Source organism: Sminthopsis crassicaudata, chromosome 4, assembly GCF_048593235.1.
Source record: "Sminthopsis crassicaudata isolate SCR6 chromosome 4, ASM4859323v1, whole genome shotgun sequence".
Taxonomy (NCBI): domain Eukaryota; kingdom Metazoa; phylum Chordata; class Mammalia; order Dasyuromorphia; family Dasyuridae; genus Sminthopsis; species Sminthopsis crassicaudata.
The window spans coordinates 449949518-449968443 of record NC_133620.1 but is presented as its reverse complement, the minus strand read 5'-3'; the positions used below and the strand labels follow the sequence as shown (position 1 = coordinate 449968443).

Here is an 18926-nt window from a genome sequence, read left to right as displayed (position 1 = left end):
TTTGCAATTGATAAAACTGAGGTAAACAGAAGTTTCAGTTCACTTGCTTCAGTCACAAAACTGGGGTCTGCAATCAAATTTGAACTCGGTTCTTGGCTCAACATTCTGCCTTACAAAGTGGATTTTGTTCACTGAGCCATAGTAACTTAGACTAGGAAAAAAGTCTTCAGATGGTCATGAGAGGAAGAAATGTAGGTTGGTGCTTTAAGTAAAAGAAGTAAAAAAAAAATTCTGTTTTTTTAGTCACTTTGCTCATTTGGCTTTGGCACAGGAAGCCCTTGTGGTGGTCAGTGTCTAAGTGTTAAGAATTTGTAACTGATGCCTGTAGATTTGTGCTGGATCATATATAGGCTGCAGATAATTATGGCCATTGAAGCTTTGATGGGCAGATATAAAGTACTTTCCTCTTAGGCGTGTGTGTGTGTGTGTGTGTGTGTGTGTGTGTGTGTGTGCATGCGTGCTCTTGTGGTTGTATTTTCAGTCTCAGTGAAAAGCCATCCTTCAACACTTTGCATACTCTTTCTTTAGATAAATATTTAACAAGCAGTTGAACCCTTCCAGAAATGTTTGTATAGTTTAGAACTGTGGCTATGGACAACAGCGTGATTGTAAACATGAGAGAGCAGCAGTCTTTTCTGGCCTAGACTTTCCCATAGATACCTTCAGAACAAACCGTAAACCTTAAGAGCATTAAAAAAAAGAAAAACATTTAACAAATTCACTTCTGTACTCTTGAGTAACTCTGTCTCCTCATTGGAGAAATGAACCTGAAACTTCAACAGATCGTTTGTGATCTTTTTGGTGGCAGAGTGGTGGTGGTGTAATAAATATTTTTGTTATTATTCTGAACTTGACAAACACAAGCAAATATGAATATTTCATATAGAATTAATAAGAATAAGATTATCATATGTGATACCACGAATTTCTATGATCAAAGAGCCTGTTTCTGAATATAAAATAAAATCCAGAATTGTCAAGCTTCTTTGAATTTCCTTCTGAACCTCCTATTGTTTTCTGTGTCCTTCTTAAATGCTTTAATAGTCATTTAATTTTTTTCTTTTTTTTTGGTAATTTTTTACTGTCCCTTACTTCCCCTGTTTTTCCCCTCCAAGTTTTTTAATCTTTTTCAGGATAAACAAGCCAAGCAAATCCAAATCTTGGCCATCTCTGGATGCATGTATCTCGCACTGCGCTCATGGGTTGTCACATCTCCATCAGGCCATAATATATCTAGATCCCTACTTTGGCATCCCAGTTGCTCATTGCTTTGCTCAGAGACTTTGAGTCTTTACTATGTTGCCTTTTTGATTACTTGACTTCCTAATCTGCCCACCTCCCTCTGCATTATTTAGGCCATTGATATTTGAAGGAATCAAGGAAAGGTGTAAATTCTTGGACTGAAAAGGAATATACTGGTACCACTCCTCTGCTTCAAAACTCTTCAGTGTTCGATGCACTTTTTTGCCGTGTGGATTTTTAAAAAAAGTTTTAATAATATTTTCCCAATTTCATGTAAACAAATTCTCCAGGATTTATTTTTGCAAGATTTTAAGTTCCAACCTTTTTTCTTCCCTCCTCTCCAAGGCAGTGAGTAATCTGATATAGATTATACATGTACAACCATTTTTTAAAACACATCTATCCATATCAGTTATGTTGTGAAAGAAAAAGCAAACCTTCTCCCTCCCCCCCCCCCAAAAAAAAAAGGTGAAAATAGTATGCTTCAATCCGCTTTTAGTCCCTATAGTTCTCCCTCTGTGTGCAGATGGCACTTTGCAGCCCAGGTCCATCGAAACGGTCCCGGGCCACTGAACCGCTGAGAAGAGGGAAGTCTGTCACATTGACCATCACACTGACTCATTGCCACTGGGTACGATGTTCTCTTAGCTCTGCCCACCTCGTTCAGCACCAGTTCATGTGGAGTCTCTCCAGGCTTTATTCAGAGGTGCGGGGAAGCTGCCGAAGCAGTTGGTGGTTGCCTAGCACTAGCTGCACTTCATTGTCGTCTTGGCTGAGTGTTAGCTGAGGAGGTTGGCCAGGTGTCCTGCCCGGCCCCTGCTGCGCCACCGTCACTTCCTCCCCATCGTTGGCAGTTCTCCGGAGGGTCGTCTGCATGGGCCGTCCTGGTGGCGGGCGAGGCCGGGGGCTGCTCTTACGGGGCGCTGCGTGGAGTCTGCCGGGGCTAGAAGGGGCGCCAGACAGCCAGCGTGCTCAGTGGGAGCACTGGTGGCTGGCAGGCCTGAACTCTGGGAGAGGGCCAGAGCCCTGGGGGCTCTTCTAACCCCCCGGGAAGCTTGGACAGAGTCGTGTGGTGGGGCAGGAATGAAGGTCCCAGCTGCTCTGGGAAAGTCGAGAAAGGCCGGCCTGGCTCATTTGGCCAGGCATGCTTCTCCACAGCGGGAAGCTCCATCGGCCCCTTTGAGGGATAGGCTGGGGAGGAACGGGGAGGCTGTGAATGTCCTCCTTATGGGCAAAGCTCTCTTGGTGCTCGTCATTTCACCACTTAGGGGTCTTCTGGAACTAACAGAGACAAGTATCAAGGTACCACTGTTTGTTCTTCTCAAGGCTGAGACTTTTTCTTCCATGTTAGATCTTAGCAGTTGCCCAGGAAACCTCATGCCCTGGGAAATAATCGTCTTGGTTTGCTTATTTCACAGACTAAATAACAGCTCACTTCAGAGTGTATTGTTTCCAAAACTAGTTCTGGGGACGTGTACACACATACACACGCCTACAGACACATACACTCACACCTTGATATCTGTATGCATGCATTACATTACATGTATTTATACCCACTCACACACTCGTCCTTTGAGCAACTCTCCATATTTTAAAAAGTTTGTCTTTTTTTATTTTTTTGTGGAGTGATACTCTGATAAAGTTGTTTTCTCTTAAAGACTTCAATTTAGATTGCACCTTTCAGGGTGTAAAACAAACTAATTTGCCTGACATATTAGCACTCAGCAACCACCTTTTCTCCATTCCTTAAACACTTCTCTCTTCTGAAATGTCTCCACATCACAAAGGGCCCATCCTTTCCTTGCAGAGGAGCGTCTTTGGAGGTAACACCACGTTGCAGGAATTGCTTTCCTGTGTGACTTCCAGCGTGATAATTTTCAAAGAGATTTTTTCATACTTTTTATAAAATGTCATACAAATGGAACCCTTTCACTTAGCTTTTCCCTTTCTGTTCTTTCTGTGGTCCCTTTTTCTCTGAGTCCTTTTATGTCTTTTTCTCTTCTTTCTAAACTGTGGAGACCATTTGGAGGTTTCTAAAAATCTAAACAGAACAAGCCAAGTTAGGAGCATCTTTGTTGATCAAATTCTGCTCCATCTGGCCTCTTACCTTCTGTTTGTCCGGGATTAATAAAGATAGACTTACCTTTAACACCTTCTGAAGTTAATTATCTGGGGTGAGCATGACCTTGCACGACTAGGGCTTATCAATGTATATCATGCAGTGCTTTTGCAGCATTACTTGTGCATATTTAAGATTTGAGATAGTTGATAAAAGAACACAGCATCCGTGAACTTAGGGTGCCTAAAGTGGCCTTGGTCCAAATATAATTTTTTTAATTATAGCTTTTTATTCACAGAACAAATGCCTGGGTAATTTTTTACAACATTGTCCCTTGCACTCACTTCTGTTCCAACTTTTCCCTTCCCTCCCTCCACCCCCTCCCCTAGATGGCAGGCAGTCTCATACATGTTAAACATGTTAAAGTATATCTTAAATACAATTATGTGTGTAGATCCATACAATTCTCTTGTTGCACAGGAAGAATTGGATTTGGAATGTAAAAATAACCTGGGAAGAAAAACAAAGAATGCTAACAGTTTACACTCATTTCCCAGTGTTCCTTCTCTGGGTGTAGCTGATTCTGTCCATCATTGATTAATTGGAACTGAATTGGATTCAAATATAAATTTTAAAAATTGGTTTAGCCATTATTTTATACAATGCCAAGTTGTGGGATTGTTTTTTTAACTTCATAATATCATAAAATTTAAACTGAAGGGTCAACTAGTTCAGTTCATTTTCATAAATGAGAAAGCAGTGGCCCAGAGGGATTAAGTGACCTGCTGTAAAGTCTGCTAGTCTTCCCTTCCTCCTTCTTCATTAATCTCTTGGCTTATAGTTCTTGCCCTCTAGCTGATGGTGTCCTATATGTTAATTCTTCTGTGCAGTTCTTGCGTTTTCATGAGTTATAACCTGTTCCCACCTACTGTGTGAGCTCCTACTGTGTAACTCTCCACAGCCCCCTCTAGACCTTTGGAGACTGACGTCTTATGACTGGATCATAATCAATCAATCTTCCTTTGTGCCAGGCACTGTGCTAAGTGCTGGGGATATAAAAAGAAGCAGAAGACCATCCCTGCTGTCATCATCCAGTAGAGAGACATCAGGAAACAAATATGTGTGAACAAAATCTATGTGGGATAAGTAGGGAATAATTAGAAGCAAGAGGGCTTGGGAAAGGCTCCTTGTAAAAGCTGGGATTGTATTTGGGATTCAGAAGAACCCAGGAGAGAGACATGAAGGGAAAGATCATCCCAGGTATGGGGAGCAATCTGAGGAAGTACCTGGAGCCTCTTGTTCATGGAACAGCCAGGAAGGTCCAAGACTGTGTTGAAAAGTAAGGGGTAAGAAGGCTGAAGAGGCCAGAGGTCGGAGTGTGATGCAGGGCTTTGGATCATAATAGCATCTTGTATTTGCTCCAGAGACTCTAATAGAAACCGTGGATGTTTATTTTGAAGGGGTGACACAACAGATCTGTGCTTTAGTGGCTGACGGGGGACACAGGGACAGGTGGGAAGGGCCTGCACCTATTGGGGTTGACAGCCCCAGGGGAGAGGGACAGGACAGGCCTGGGGGATGGGTGGGTGTGGATGGGGCATGTGCAGAGCCCAGGGCAGCTGCTGGAGTCAGGAGACCTGGACGACAAATTCAGGGCTGTTGGGAGGGTCCAATGGCATCATGTTTGTAAAGTGATTGGCAAATCTTAAAGCAGCAGGGGAATGCTAATCATTACTAGATGGCTGATGGACCTTCAGCCCTCTGTGACTTTGGACAAAGACACCTGAACCTCTGCTTGCCTCTGTTTCCTCAGCTGTAAAATGTGTATATTAAACGCACCTAACTCCCAGGGCAGTTGTGAGGAAAAATGAGATAATATTTATAAAGAGCTTAGCACAATGCCGGGCCACATGGTAGGTAGTATTTAAAGCCTTTATTATTAAAGAGGCTTGGTTTCAGGGAGAAGGCTGGGGATATAGAAAATAGATGTTCAGTTTCCCAAAGGCAGTGTTGCCCATCCTCCTCCTGTTCCCATCTGTATGCCCTAAGCACAGTAAAACATGGAAACGCCATGCAAAGCATGTGAAGGGTCTCATCATCTCTAGAAAATCTCTCTGCAGTTTTGCATTGGCTGTGCTCTCTTTTTCCCCATTTGGGGCCTTGTTTGATCAGTCCTCAAGCAAAGCAATGGTGTTTAGTCTTTCAAGGAATCTCCTAGGTTTTGGCTTATGAATGAAAGATCCCTTGTGGGAAAAAAAGCTCAGGGTGACATTTTACTCTGTCCATCTCATGTGCTTTTCTGTTGTTAAGAGCCAGTAAGTACAGTGGGATAGTTAGCAAGCTGGATGGCAAGGAAATGGCTGGAGAGAAGTCTGCAGTCAGGTGGGTGGGCAGCAAACTTTTTCTGCAGCCCCAAGGAAGGAGTTGAGGCACTGAGGATGCGTCCCCCCGAACACGGCCTCTGTAAAGCTGGTTCTGCACTAGCCAGGGTAGGTGGCAATGTATGATCTGCCATGGAATACCATTCAGGAATCATCCCTTTTCTTTTTGGACCTTCCTGCCCTCGGCCTTTGGGTGGATTATTCTCATGAACTTTTTGTAGAGAAAGGAAAGTAGGCATTGAGTCTGTAGTAATTAATGCTCTTTTGGTCAGCTTTTTAAAAAAATGATAAATTAATAAACAGGACAAAAATAAAAATAGTTGTAACGGAGTTATGAAAAGTGACTAGAATACATTATTAGAGGAGCACTGATTAATTTAACAGGACTGGAAAGCAAATTAAAATTAAATGTCCATACCCTTTGATCCAGAGATCCCACAGATAGAAATGGGGTCAGTGAGAAAAGGAAGATCTCATCTATGCCAAAGAATTCATAATAGCACGATAGTAACAACAAAGTAGATACAAATGGCTAAACAAATTAAATCTAAATATGAATATAATAGAATATAACTATTCTAAGAAAGATCTCAAATAGGGAAAAGCAGGGGGAAATGCAGGTCAACGGATGCAAAGTGAAATAAGTAAAACCAGGAATACCACATAGACAGTGACTAAGAACAACCACAAAAACTGAACTGAATGCTCTTTATCATGATCCACCTGGGCTCATAAGAAAAAAATATGATGGAAAAATTTACCTTCTTCCTTTCACTGGCAAGGTAGAAACCATGGAGGAATCTCATGTTTACAGGAGGCTTAAATGATCTCTCCATTAATTTTGCTGAACCTTTTTTCCCTCTTTACTCTAAAGGAGATAGGATGGGGAGAAATATATTTGGAAATGTAGGTATTTGTGAAAATAAAAGACTCTTTTAAAAAAATTCAATGAACAAGTTTTTTTTTTCATGCCTCTATATTTTCCCCTCTTTTCAGTTCCCTTAAGAACCCATCCTTCAAGATTGTGTCCTTCCTTAGTAGCCTCTTTTTTGTCTTGCTTTAGAACTGCTGCTCTTCCAGGCTTTGTTTTCTTCCCTGCCCTCATAACGAGTTGGGCAGTTTGGAAGATGAATGGGAGTTGGGGAAAAGACAAAGTGTTCTGCCCTGAAAAGGCCTCTGGGATCCAGTGTTCTCTCTTTCATGTGTCTGTCTGCTTTAATGAAATCTTCTATTCTTCTTTCCTGGTCTCCTGTGTCTAATAAACCTCTTGGTCCCTGAGGAAGTTAAAATCTCCAATTATATAAGGAATGGCCCTTTGCTAATGGACATTTGTTGTAATTATTTTTGTTTTTTACTCTTGAATCCTATCTTTGCTGCATGTGAAGCACCTAGTCACAGCCACTTTACTTAGCCTTCTGGTGTGAAGAGAGTAGGTCATTTTGGAGTCTCTTGTAGAAGGAACTGAGTATATTGAATTAATCTGGTAGAAAAGTTTAGATAGTTGAGGAATGTTGAGAGCCTGCAAACTAATTACTACATAGAATTCTTTTAAGGGCCCCTTTGAATATTTTGTCCTTATTAAAAAAAAAAATCTACAAATATCCGTTCCTTTTTAAATTCCTAACTTGGGGAAAAAAAAAACACTTGCAGTAGGAAACATAGGCTAGTGGCAGAAAAAGTCACTAGAGCTGGTTCCCTGGTGTATTCTTTCCAGGGAGAACGTTTGGTGGGGTTCAGAATCCTCTTTGGTAAGGGAAACTATTCTTTGGCTCCATCAAGGCCAGAGAGAGGGACAATGAATAAAAACAACAAGCCAGCCAAGAGAATGAGGGAATAACTTAATGTTTATTCCTTCCTTAGGTTCTATTAATAGCATAGCATAAAGAAGAAAACCCAGGGTAAGTTAGGTGAAACAGCGATTCAGGATGGTCCCATGTGGAGTAGGAACTGAAGGAGAGAAATCAGAGTATGATTGCGGAAGCTTTGAGTGGCTATGCACACCTAGATCTGAGTCTCATCTTAGACATTTATCAGTCTAAGGCATTTAGCCTCTCTGAGCCTTGTTTCCCTAATCTACAAATTAAAATTCAGGAGTATTGAGTCTCACCACAATCTTCATAATAAGCCAGAGATAGGTAGTTTAAGAAAGTAATTTATAATATGCTACATAAATATGTATAATTTCCTTAGTCATTCCTAGAGTGAATTGTCCATTCTCCCAAGCCCAGCTCCAATAAGATGACCTTCACCAGTTCAAACTCATCCTTTCCCCAAGGACCATTTGCTCAAATCTCTCTGGTTGCTCCAAACATATCCCACACCGTCCTGGATTTAATCATGTTCTTTTCTCTGCCCTACTTAGATTGCCAACTCCTTGAAGGAAAAGGAAACATCTTATTCTCACCATACCTTCCACTTAATAACAAATTGCCAACAAATATTTGTATAGTTGGGTTGAGTATTTATCCTAGAAATAAATAGAAATTCTTTGTTGACTAGAATCGAGATTTTATAGTCTTCTGAAGCTCAACCCATCCAAGTATATCTTCTTGGAGCTCTACTGGTAGGATGTTAGTTGAATGGAGTGAATGATGTAACTTTTGTTAAACAAGTAGATGCATTGACATTATCCTTAAAAGACGTTCACATTCTTAATTATAGGTGCAATAGAAATAGTAAACATTTAATAATCACTTTCTCCATATCATATTGTGCTGAGGATCCCAAGAAAGACCAAAAAAAAAAAAAAAAATCCTTATTTCCAAGTCCACTGGGGGAGCAGCATGGAAACAACTCCAAAGAAATAAGTTATGTCATAGATGGATTGGAGGAAGGCACTAACTTTAAAGGGGACCAGGAAAGGCTGCTTTGAGAAGGTGGGAGTGTAGCTTGGGTTAGATGGGGAATTCCCTGAGTCAGAAGACAGCCAATGAAAATGCCTGGAGTCAGGAAAGGTTTGGTATGAAGAACAGCAAGGAAGTAACTGAATCCCCAAATATATAAAAAGATGAGATGGGAAGGTCAGATTATGAAGGGCTTTGGATGCCAAATAAAAGATTTTCTGTTTGTTCCTAGAGGCAATAGGAGGCCACTAAAATTTGGTGAAAATATTATGGGTGTGGTGTAGTTTGATCAGGGGTGCTTGAGAAAGACTATTTGGACAGCAGAGGAGAAAACAGGAGTGGGAAATCATCTGATTTTTATTAGTTTGATTATTGATATATTCAGTTATGCTAAAAGTTTTCCTAATATTGAACCAGCCCTGCCTTTATGGTATAAATCCTAAGAATAGCTTGCTATTATTTTATTTAAGATTTTTGCATCAAAATTCATTAGGGAAATTGGTCTATAATTTTCTTTCTCTATTTTGACCCTCCCTGGTTTAATTATCAGCACTATATCTGTGTCATAAAAGGAATTTAGTAGGACTCCTTTCCCTATTTTTCCAAATAGTTTACATAGCATTGGAATTAATTGCTCTTTAAATGACTGGTAGACCCCCAACCAAAAATTAAACTTGAAATACAAAAATTAAAAGGAGAAATCAATAATATTGAAAGTAAAAAAACTATTGAATTAATAAATAAAACCAAGAGTTGGTTTTATGAAAAAGCCAATAAAATAGATAAACCTTTGGTAAATTTGATCAAAAAAAAGAAAGAGGAAAATCAAATTGATAGTCTTACAAATGAAGAGGAAATTAGAGAAATAATAAGGAGTTACTTTGCCCAACTTTATGCCAATAAATTTGATAACTTAAGTGAAATGGATGACTTCCTCCAAAAATATAGGCTCCCTAGATTAACAGAGGAGGAGATAAATTGCTTAAATAGTCCCATTTCAGAAAAAGAAATAGAACAAGCTATTAATCAACTCCCCAGGAAAAAATCCCCAGGGCCAGATGGATTCACATGTGAATTCTACCAAACATTTAAAGAACAATTAGCCCCAATGTTATATAAATTATTTGAAAAAATAGGGGATGAAGGAGTCCTACCAAACTCCTTTTATGACACAGACATGGTACTGATACCTAAACCAGGTCGATTGAAAACTGAGAAAGAAAATTATAGACCAATCTCTTTAATGAATATTGATGCTAAAATCTTAAATAAGATATTAGCAAAAAGACTTCAGAAAATCATCTCCAGGATAATACACTATGATCAAGTAGGATTTATTCCAGGAATGCAGGGCTGGTTTAATATTAGGAAAACTATTAATATAATTGACCATATTAATAATCAAATTAATAAGAACCATATGATCATCTCAATAGATGCAGAAAAAGCATTTGACAAAATTCAACATCCATTCCTACTAAAAACTCTTGAGAGTATAGGAATAAATGGATTATTCCTTAGAATAATCAGGAGCATATATTTAAGACTGTCAATAAGCATAATATGCAATAGAAATAAACTGCAACCTTTCCCAGTAAGATCAGGAGTGAAACAAGGTTGCCCACTATCACCATTACTATTCAATATAGTACTAGAAACACTAGCCTCGGCAATAAGAGCCGAGAAAGAGATTCAAGGAATTAGAGTAGGAAATGAGGAAATTAAACTATCACTTTTTGCAGATGACATGATGGTATACTTAGAGAACCCCAAAGACTCTGCTAAAAAGCTACTAGAAATAATTCAAAATTTCAGCAAAGTGGCAGGATACAAAATAAATCCACATAAATCCTCGGCATTTTTATATATCACTAACAAAATGCAACAGCAAGAGATACAAAGAGAAATTCCATTCCAAACAAATGTTGAGAGTATAAAGTATTTGGGAATTCATCTACCAAAGAAAAGTCAGGAATTATATGAGAAAAATTACAAAACACTTGCCACAAAAATAAAATCAGATTTAAATAATTGGAAAGACATTCAGTATTCTTGGATAGGCCGAGCAAATATAATAAAGATGACAATACTCCCCAAACTAATCTATCTATTTAGTGCTATACCAATCAGACTCCCAAGAAACTATTTCAATGACCTAGAAAAAATAACAACAAAATTCATATGGAAGAATAAAAGGTCGAGAATTGCAAGGGAACTAATGAAAAAAAACTCAGAGGAAGATGGTCTAAGTGTACCTGATCTAAAGCTATATTATATAGCAGCAGTCACCAAAACCATTTGGTATTGGCTAAGAAATAGACCGGTAGATCAGTGGAACAGATTAGATACAAAGGACAAAAAAGGGTACATCTACAGCAATCTAATCTTTGACAAACCCAAAGATACCAACATTAGGGATAAAAATTCATTATTCGTAAATGACTGGTAGAATTCACAAGTAAACCTGTTTGACCCTGGAGGTTTTTTCATAGGGAGTTGATTAATAGCTTATTCAATTTCTTTTTCTAAAATGAGACTATTTAAGTAATTTATTTCCTCCTCTGTTAATCTGGGCAATCTATATTTTTGTAAGTATTAAGGTGGTTATATTGATCTCAATGTCTATGGGAAATCAAGGTTAAGGCATGTAATAGACAGTCGGAGGTTGGCAGAGTTGAGGGCCGCATCAATAGATTTGAGAGTGCAGAATGGTGATGAGAACTGAATCTGGGGGAGTTGATGACATTACTGAGTGAAAAAGTATAGAGGGAGAAGAAAAGAGAGCCTCGGGGACACCATAGGAAGCCCATCCCCAGGGGACAGAGAAGTGGGCAGGCAGGTGGGATTGGAACTGGGAGAGGAGAGTATCAAGGAGAGGGGGATCCGCAGGGTGAAAAGTCCTGAAGAAATCAAGACTGAGAAAAGGCCATCAGATCTGTGATGTAGAGAGCCGTGGTCACTCGAGAGATAACAGTTTGTGTTGCATGGGGAGCTCAGGGGCCAGACTCAGAAAGTGAGGAGAAGAAATGGAGGTATCTGGGGTAGAAGGCCTTCTCAAAGAATTTAGCTCCAAAAGGAGAAGGGGGGAGGTGTTAGTCCCACTCTTAGCAATTATGTCGTAAAAGCCACAACTTTTAAAATAGAGTACTACATGACAGCATTTGTTTTGGTGACAAACTGTGCCTCCTTTCATGACCAAAGATCATCAAATTATTCTTGGACTTGGCAGATATTGTATTTACAAATGTCCTGTCATTTTCTGTCTCTACAGCAGCAGTTGTTTTCAGCTTATGATCTTTTTCTTGAATTCAAGACTTTGAGCAAAGAATAAATAAATTTCTTTCTCTTAAGAGGATTGAGTCAGAAGGAACCTTTGCAGTTATCTGGCCCCTGGAATAATACACCTAATACAGAGGGGGCACTTGAGGTGACTGTAACAGACTTAAACTTTTGAGTGAACAGACCTTTAAAAATGGACTTAATGATCTGCTTACATTTAATCAATTGAAAGTCATCCCTTTTCTCATTTTTGTCTTCTTTTCCTCTTTTTCTCTCCTCTTCTCCTTCCTTCTGTCTTTCCTTGTTTGGGGGTGGACTGGAGAGATAGACTTCTGATTTCATTAGTCAGCCAGGCATCTGCAATTTATGCAACTGTTCCTTCACTTAAAGTATAGGAGGTTGCCTAGGACACCGAGAGATTAAATAGCTTGACCAGTAAATGCCAGAAATGCATCTCTCCCCTCCTCTTATTAGGCTCTCTATTTAGTATATTATTTTAGCCCATCTCTTTCAGTGTTCCTGTCCTACTTTTTAATTCAGTCCTCTGTTCTCTTTCACAGTTTATTTGACAAGTGATTTGGTTTCCCATTCCCAAGAATTTCTCATAATTACCTGCTTAGATTATAAACTCTTTGAGGGCCCTTATTTATCTTAAGTAGGCTCTGAGTTCTTAAACAATGTTTTGCATATCATCTGTGCTTAATAAAAGTTTGTATAAATTAATTAATTAGTACTCTTTTCTTCCTGAGAAATTCTCAGAAAGATTTAGTTAAGTGGTCAGGTATGGCCTGTGAGCTTTGTCATCTCTCTAGAAATTGTTATAATGCTCCCCTTCCTACTTTAATTCTGTCCACATCAGATTCTTGTTTGTTTATCCTTAAATAAAGCTCTTTTTTTTTTTCCTCTTTAAAAAAACACTTCCTGATGTGGTACACAAGACTTTCTGCCACCTGGCCAGTGAATTTTGTTAAATATTTAGCATCTGTTGTACTTCCAGCATGCTAATGTTTCTGTGTTCGTTTTAAGGTTTCTAATACAAGTTTATTTCTGTAAGGTCAGATCCTTAAAGCAGAGCCCTTAAACTTCCTTCCTAGTGAAATGCCAGGAGCACTGTGCTCCAGCTCTTATGAGGGCCTTTGTCCTTTAGGTCATGAGTAAAGCGGCCAAGAGTCCTTCAGAAGCAGGGCATTATTGGGGTATAAAGCAGTGGTGGATTGAAGATGAAATAAAGACAGCCATTCAGAGGAAGGCCAGGCCATCACTCCATTAGAAGCAAGCCACTCAAAACACTTGGGTTTTTCATGTGACTCTTTAAATTTTGCCCAAGACACCTAGACTAAGGGCTCAACAAAACGCTTAGATCAGCTTAGTGTTCGAGGTTATAAAACGGCATGATTAGGGAGTAAAGACCCCACAGACATTAGTGTAGACTTTTTTATTTCTTTTCCAGATGTTTAATGATGAAAACATACATAAAATACATATTAAAGTTCAGATGCTTTATATTTTTTTTTGCAAGAAAATGAAGCCTTAAGATATAAAATAAACATTTCATTAAAAAAAAGAAACTTAACAGGTTAGAATTTACTCAGTTAAGACAGTAAAATAGCAGCAAAGTACCAAGACATTATTTGTGCACTTCTTGTATTTAGGACAAAGTTACTTCATTAAGATCAGAGTCAGAAATGCAAGACAGGCCTTCTGGAGGGTTTTCTATAATTGAGTCACTGGTTAGATACGAGCATGTTTTTCCAAATTTACATCAGAGAGAGGAGTACTTTGATTAATTTCAGAAAATTCGGGTCCTCAGCCAGTCAGCATGACCATCATTACAATGACGTTGATCATGAAGACATGCGGCGCATCTGCTTTCCAGACACTTGCTGCGGAAGGTAGGCGAGAATTAAGAGCTTCGGTGGTTGTCCCCTCCTTCCTTAAGGTGAGAGTTGTGCTTTGTTGAGCCATTTCGGAGAAGCCGCTTGGCATCCCACTCGTGATGCTTAGGGTCATTGGAGTTGTGGAGGATTTCGTGGAACTCGTGACACTTGCATTTAAGACAGTTGCATCTTGAATATGGATGGTCAGTGTTGCAGCTGCTGCTTCGTGGGAATTTGTCTTTCCCGTGGGCAGTTCTTCTGGATAGAGAGCCAGAGGCTTATCGGTGCTCGTCAGGACCACGCTTTTACCCAGAGTGGCACTTAACGGGGACTCCTTTGTTCGGTATTGTTTGGGTATTTTGGTCACCTTATGTTGGGTTTCCAGACTCAGGGAGCTAATGGCGTCCGTGGCCTGTGTGCTAGCCACAGCGAACATGCTCGAGGTCGTGGCAGGGAGGGTGGATTGTTCCGTGTGGTTTTGCCAGGGGGTTGTGTGATTAGAACATGGAGACCCGATCACCTGAGCTGTGGTCTCCAACACCCATTTCAGTAAATAGGTGACATTTTGCTTCTCATCACAAGCCCATCGATTGTTGTACAGAGTTATCTCTTGCAGCTGAGATAGTTGGTCAAAGGCTTGATCAGGAATATACGTGAACTTATTGTTGTGGAGGTAAAGGTGCGTGAGATTTGTCAGCTTCACTAATGTCCCCGGAAGAATTTGGGTCAAAGAATTGTTCGACAGGTCCACTGTCTTAATGTTGGAAGGCATGTTAGTGGGGACCGTCCAGAGTTTGTTACTACTGAGGTTGAGAAACTTGAGGCTAGTGAGTGTGTTTTTGATGAGAACAACCCTTTCCAGCATATTCTTAGAAACATCAAGGCGCTGAAGGTTCCACTGGTAAGCGGTGTCAGACTTGTCCAGAAGTTTGATGGCATTGTTGGTAGCGTACATTTCCCAGAGGGACCTGGGCAGCTGCTCGGGGAGGCGCTCCAGCATGTTGTGGGACACGTCGAGGGTCCTCAGGTTGGTGTACTGAGTTAGCTGGTTGTGAAGATCGGTGAAGAGGTTAGAAGAGAGGTTTAAGTGAACAATGTTCTCTTGGAGTCCGGGGGGTAAGAGAGTCAAGTTTCTGCCCGAACAGTCCACACGCCTGTGCTTTTCTGAGCATGTACATTGGTGGGGACAGATACAGAGAATACCAGGGATGAGAAGCAGAAGGACGAGCAGGCAGGGAGACATTTTCAATATCTGATATTCCATCTTTGCCTGGAAACAAACAGAGAGACCGAAATGATACCCTTTCAGCATGCAAATGCAGTGGAGGAATCTGTAATGCTCTCTCTAGCATTAGGCAAAATTATCAATAAACCTCTTTGTTGTTTACTCCTTTTATAATTGTTCCAGTGATTAAACTAACAAAGCTCCCCTTCATTTATAGTCCAAATGCTTAATCCTGCTGTAGGGGCTGTCTGGTAGAAGGAGACTTTCTTTCCTTCTTTGCCTCCTGCATCCCCCTCTTCCCCCCTTCTTTTACCACCCTTCTTCCTTATCTGCCTTCTCCGAGCCCATGTTCTTAAAAAGCATTCTCTTACCAATATACGCTGCCTCATGAGTCCAAGGGAATACTCTTTTCTCATAATGTTTTCTTATCCAGATGGAAAAAATGGCTGTCATAGATCTGTTTTTAAAATCTCTGCAGTAAGGTAGCAGCCGTGTGTGTGTGTGTGTGTGTGTGTGTGTGTGTGTGTGTGTGTGTGTTTGAATGTATGTGATAGAAAATGTTTTTAAGATTTTTAAGAAATCAGCTACGATAGGATATAGCTTTGTCAATTTAAAAGGAATATCTGCATGTTATGAAACATTTTTGGCACTCGAAAACCCAGATCTAATAGAATCCCCCTGAGCCCCACACATTACATTGCAAGATGTTGTTTTCCTGTATATTCTGGTGTTGATTTTTACCGGAGAACCAGAATTTTTTTTTTTTTTAAACAAAACAAATGGACATCAGAACAAAATTTCTCAACTGTCACTGCAGCAAATTTTTGGTGCATGCACTTGCTACCAAGAAATATATTTTTATTCCCATCGTTACTTTAAAAGGAAGGAAAGACATATCTCCATCTACCTAGCTTTACCATCTTTAAAGATCAGCTTACCACAGATAGGGTTGTCTTACACCTCAGCACATCATCTCCCTGTGAGGCTGGAGCTCAAAGGTCGCCCGCTGTGTTCTGGAGAGCAGGGACAGGCTGTGTGCAGGAGGCTGAGGCTTGCGCTCCCTTGCTCAGCCTGCTCAGCTGCATTGTGTCGCTGTGAGCTGAGCCAGGCTCTGGGAACACCTGATCAGCACCACATTGGAGGACTGCAGAGCTGTCACTGGTGCTGACTCCGATTGATTGCAAGGATGCACGCTCCCCAGAGCTGAGGCTGGAGTTTACCTAGGGTAAGGGGAGGTGGGGAGCTGCTGGAGACCCTCCCATGGCACGGCTCCCCCAAGGAGGCTCCGGGCACACTCCTGTGAATTAAATGAGATGCCTCTTTTTGTGTTAACATCTGCCTCGTTGAGGATTTGTGATTTTCTCTTCTTGTGATGTTTTATCATTGAAAATTAATTTGTCCATATATTCTTGTCTTTCCTTCCGAGATGTCACTAATTAAGCAGAAGAGTTCGCACTCTTGTATGCGCGCGCGCACACACACACACACACACACACACACACACACTGATTTTTGTAGCATTCTAGTCTTCCAGATTTGTCTGCTCGCTTAAATCCTTATCTTCCCTTCCAGGAGGTACCTACTTAGATACGTTTGTGCCAGACAAGGAGAAAATAATGACTTGTCCCAGCTCACAGTTTCTTGACATGCTGAGAGCTACATTTGAGTAGGAGCACAGGTAGCACCTGTGTCTTGATAAGCAGAAATAAAATGACACCCATTACAACACACACATGTTAAGTGGAGGCAATGGAATATTGTGAAATTTGCACTGGATTTTGAGATAGAAAGCCCAGCTACAAACCAGGCTCTGCTGTTTACTTCCAGTCACTCACTCTGTGGTCCTCAGTCTTTTCATCTCTCAAATGGGACAGTTTGAATTTGAGAGGCACTGAGAGTCCTTCTTTCATGGGAATTTATTTTTTGGGTGGGCAGCTTTTTTGGAGAAAAGACAGGATATCTGTGAGCACTTGTAAGGACAGTGCTTTTCCTTGAAATGCCACTTTCTGCTGGCTCCTGGTATTGTCTTGGGGGTTTTGCCCCTTTGGATTGAGTTACCATATTTTGGGAAGTAACAGGATCTAGAGCTCATAGCTACATTCATTTAACTGCAGAAGTGCAGCTAGTTCAGTGGATTTCCAATCTATTCCTGGCTTTAGATGTGACCATCTTATATTTGGTATTGGTGGCTAGGATACAGTGGATATGGAAAGCAGGAAAGCCTCGATTTGTCTTTAATTAAGATATATTTGTCCTTTGGACATTGTTTCACATTTGGCTATTTGGAAAGCAGTTTAGAGCTTTTGAGAGAGAAAAGAAGAGACAGAAATTGACTGAGGCTGGGGTAGCTTTGACTCTACCATAGACTGTCGGCTCATGAGGTAACCTGGCTAAATGTCCATGTTTAGCTCCCATCTCAACTCCCAGCCCAGAGAGGATACTGCACTATCTTTCTATAGCACTTGGAAGAACTCATTTGGGTCATAAATTTATGTTTAGGATCCAGGCCAGGCAGGAATATGCTGGCTTTTTATGTGATTTTTTTTTTTAAAGCTAAAAAGAAAAAAAAAAAAAGATTTTTTTTTTTTTTGATCTACTTTGCAAAGAAAAACTACATTTGTTAAGCCGAATACTCCAGAATGCTATTTGCCATGGATATTATATCATGAGATCTGTTATAGGGCTGCTGCTGCTGTCTATTAAATGTGCTGCTCATTGTTAGATTTGGTAGTATCAAAGTTAGCCAGCAAGTACAGATTTCTAAGTACAGATTAGCAACGTCGCCACCACGTCAGTGCCACAAACAGCCATTTGTTATTGGGAATTCATTCCTTTAGGCCAAGATGGTGAAGAATCCATCTCTGTTTTTAATTTTTTTGCTTTAGCCACTCTTGAAATTTAGCTGCAACAAAAGATCAGTCGCATTAGTAGAACAATCCAAAATAAGAAATGATGCAGGATATTATTTTCAGAAGTAAATTATCCTGATTCAATTACTGTAAAAAGCTGATATTCCTCAAGCTCAGTTTTGAAATCTGTAACATTAGAAAGTTTTTATTGATTAGCACCCTCATAAGTGAATTGGAATGAAATACTCAGTCTTTTGACTCTTAATTGAAGTTCTTTGAGTGGTCATTGATCCTGGGAGGCATCTCGTTTTTATTTACAATAATCTTAGTAAAAAGTGTCCCAAATATCTTAGTGCAGCTTAAAATTGCACTAAGACATTGGGGCATCCAGTTTTTAATATACTTGTTTCTAATCATGGCTCTGTGCTTTTCCATCTTTAGCTTTTTTTTTCCCCTGAGAAAATTAGGGTTAAGTGACTTGCCCAGGGCCACACAGCTAAGAAGTGTTAAGTGTCTGGTCCTCTTGGCTGCAGGGCTGGTGCTCTGTACCACTTAGCTGCCCCCATCTTTAGCTTTCTTTAAGGTAATGCAGAATTCTCAGAATGGGGTGGGGAAGTACTTATGTAAAAAAAAATTAAGATGTAAAAATAAAAGTGTTTTTTGACTAGGCTAATGTAAAGTTGTATACTTGAAAGTTCTCTATACATGCTAGTCACAGTGGTGGGCAGTTGATATTTCTTCTTTTGAAAATTGCTCATTTTCTGGACAATGACTTCATATATGTTTTGGTGTCAGTTGTCTATATGTCTTGGATATTTGATTTCTGGTTTCTGTGAGAAAGCTGTGGGGAAAGGGAAGGAACTCCCTGTCAATAAGGAGAGATTTGGACTGGTGAAAGCACTCAGAAGTCATCTGGAGTAGAAGAATTTGCAGGAGGAAAATCTTCAGAACTAGATAATGGCTAAGATTTTGCTTTTGGGTTGAAACAAGATGCTAAAGGACACAAAAAAGAATGGAGGAGGGTTCTAGAGGGTCAGAGGGAATGGAGCTCAGGAAAGCAGAGGAGAGGGTCCTGCTGGAATGAGGGATGGCAGGTGCCCAGCAGGCGGCGAGAACCCGACCCCGTCAGGGAAGACGCCTTCTGGGGGAGCCTTCCAAGCTCGTCTGG

General features: G+C 40.3%; 2 protein-coding genes across 13 annotated transcripts in view; one reads left to right on the top strand and one right to left on the bottom strand.

Annotated features, from left to right (window-relative positions):
- Positions 1-18926, top strand: part of LOC141540057 (neurofibromin) — a 205592-nt gene that overhangs the window by 155686 nt on the left and 30980 nt on the right. The gene's annotated exons all lie outside the window — the stretch shown is intronic.
- OMG (oligodendrocyte myelin glycoprotein) lies at positions 13230-16334 on the bottom strand. Its single transcript, XM_074263657.1, has 2 exons — positions 15848-16334; positions 13230-14954 (listed from the first exon to the last, which is right to left on the bottom strand). Exon 2 carries the CDS (start codon positions 14946-14948, stop codon positions 13614-13616), a length of 1335 nt encoding a protein of 444 aa, XP_074119758.1. The 5' UTR covers positions 14949-14954; positions 15848-16334; the 3' UTR covers positions 13230-13613.

What these genes read in the sequence shown, in the direction of transcription:
- OMG (XM_074263657.1), bottom strand. Translation starts at nt 14,948, where the DNA reads ATGGAATATCAGATATTGAAAATGTCTCCCTGCCTGCTCGTCCTTCTG.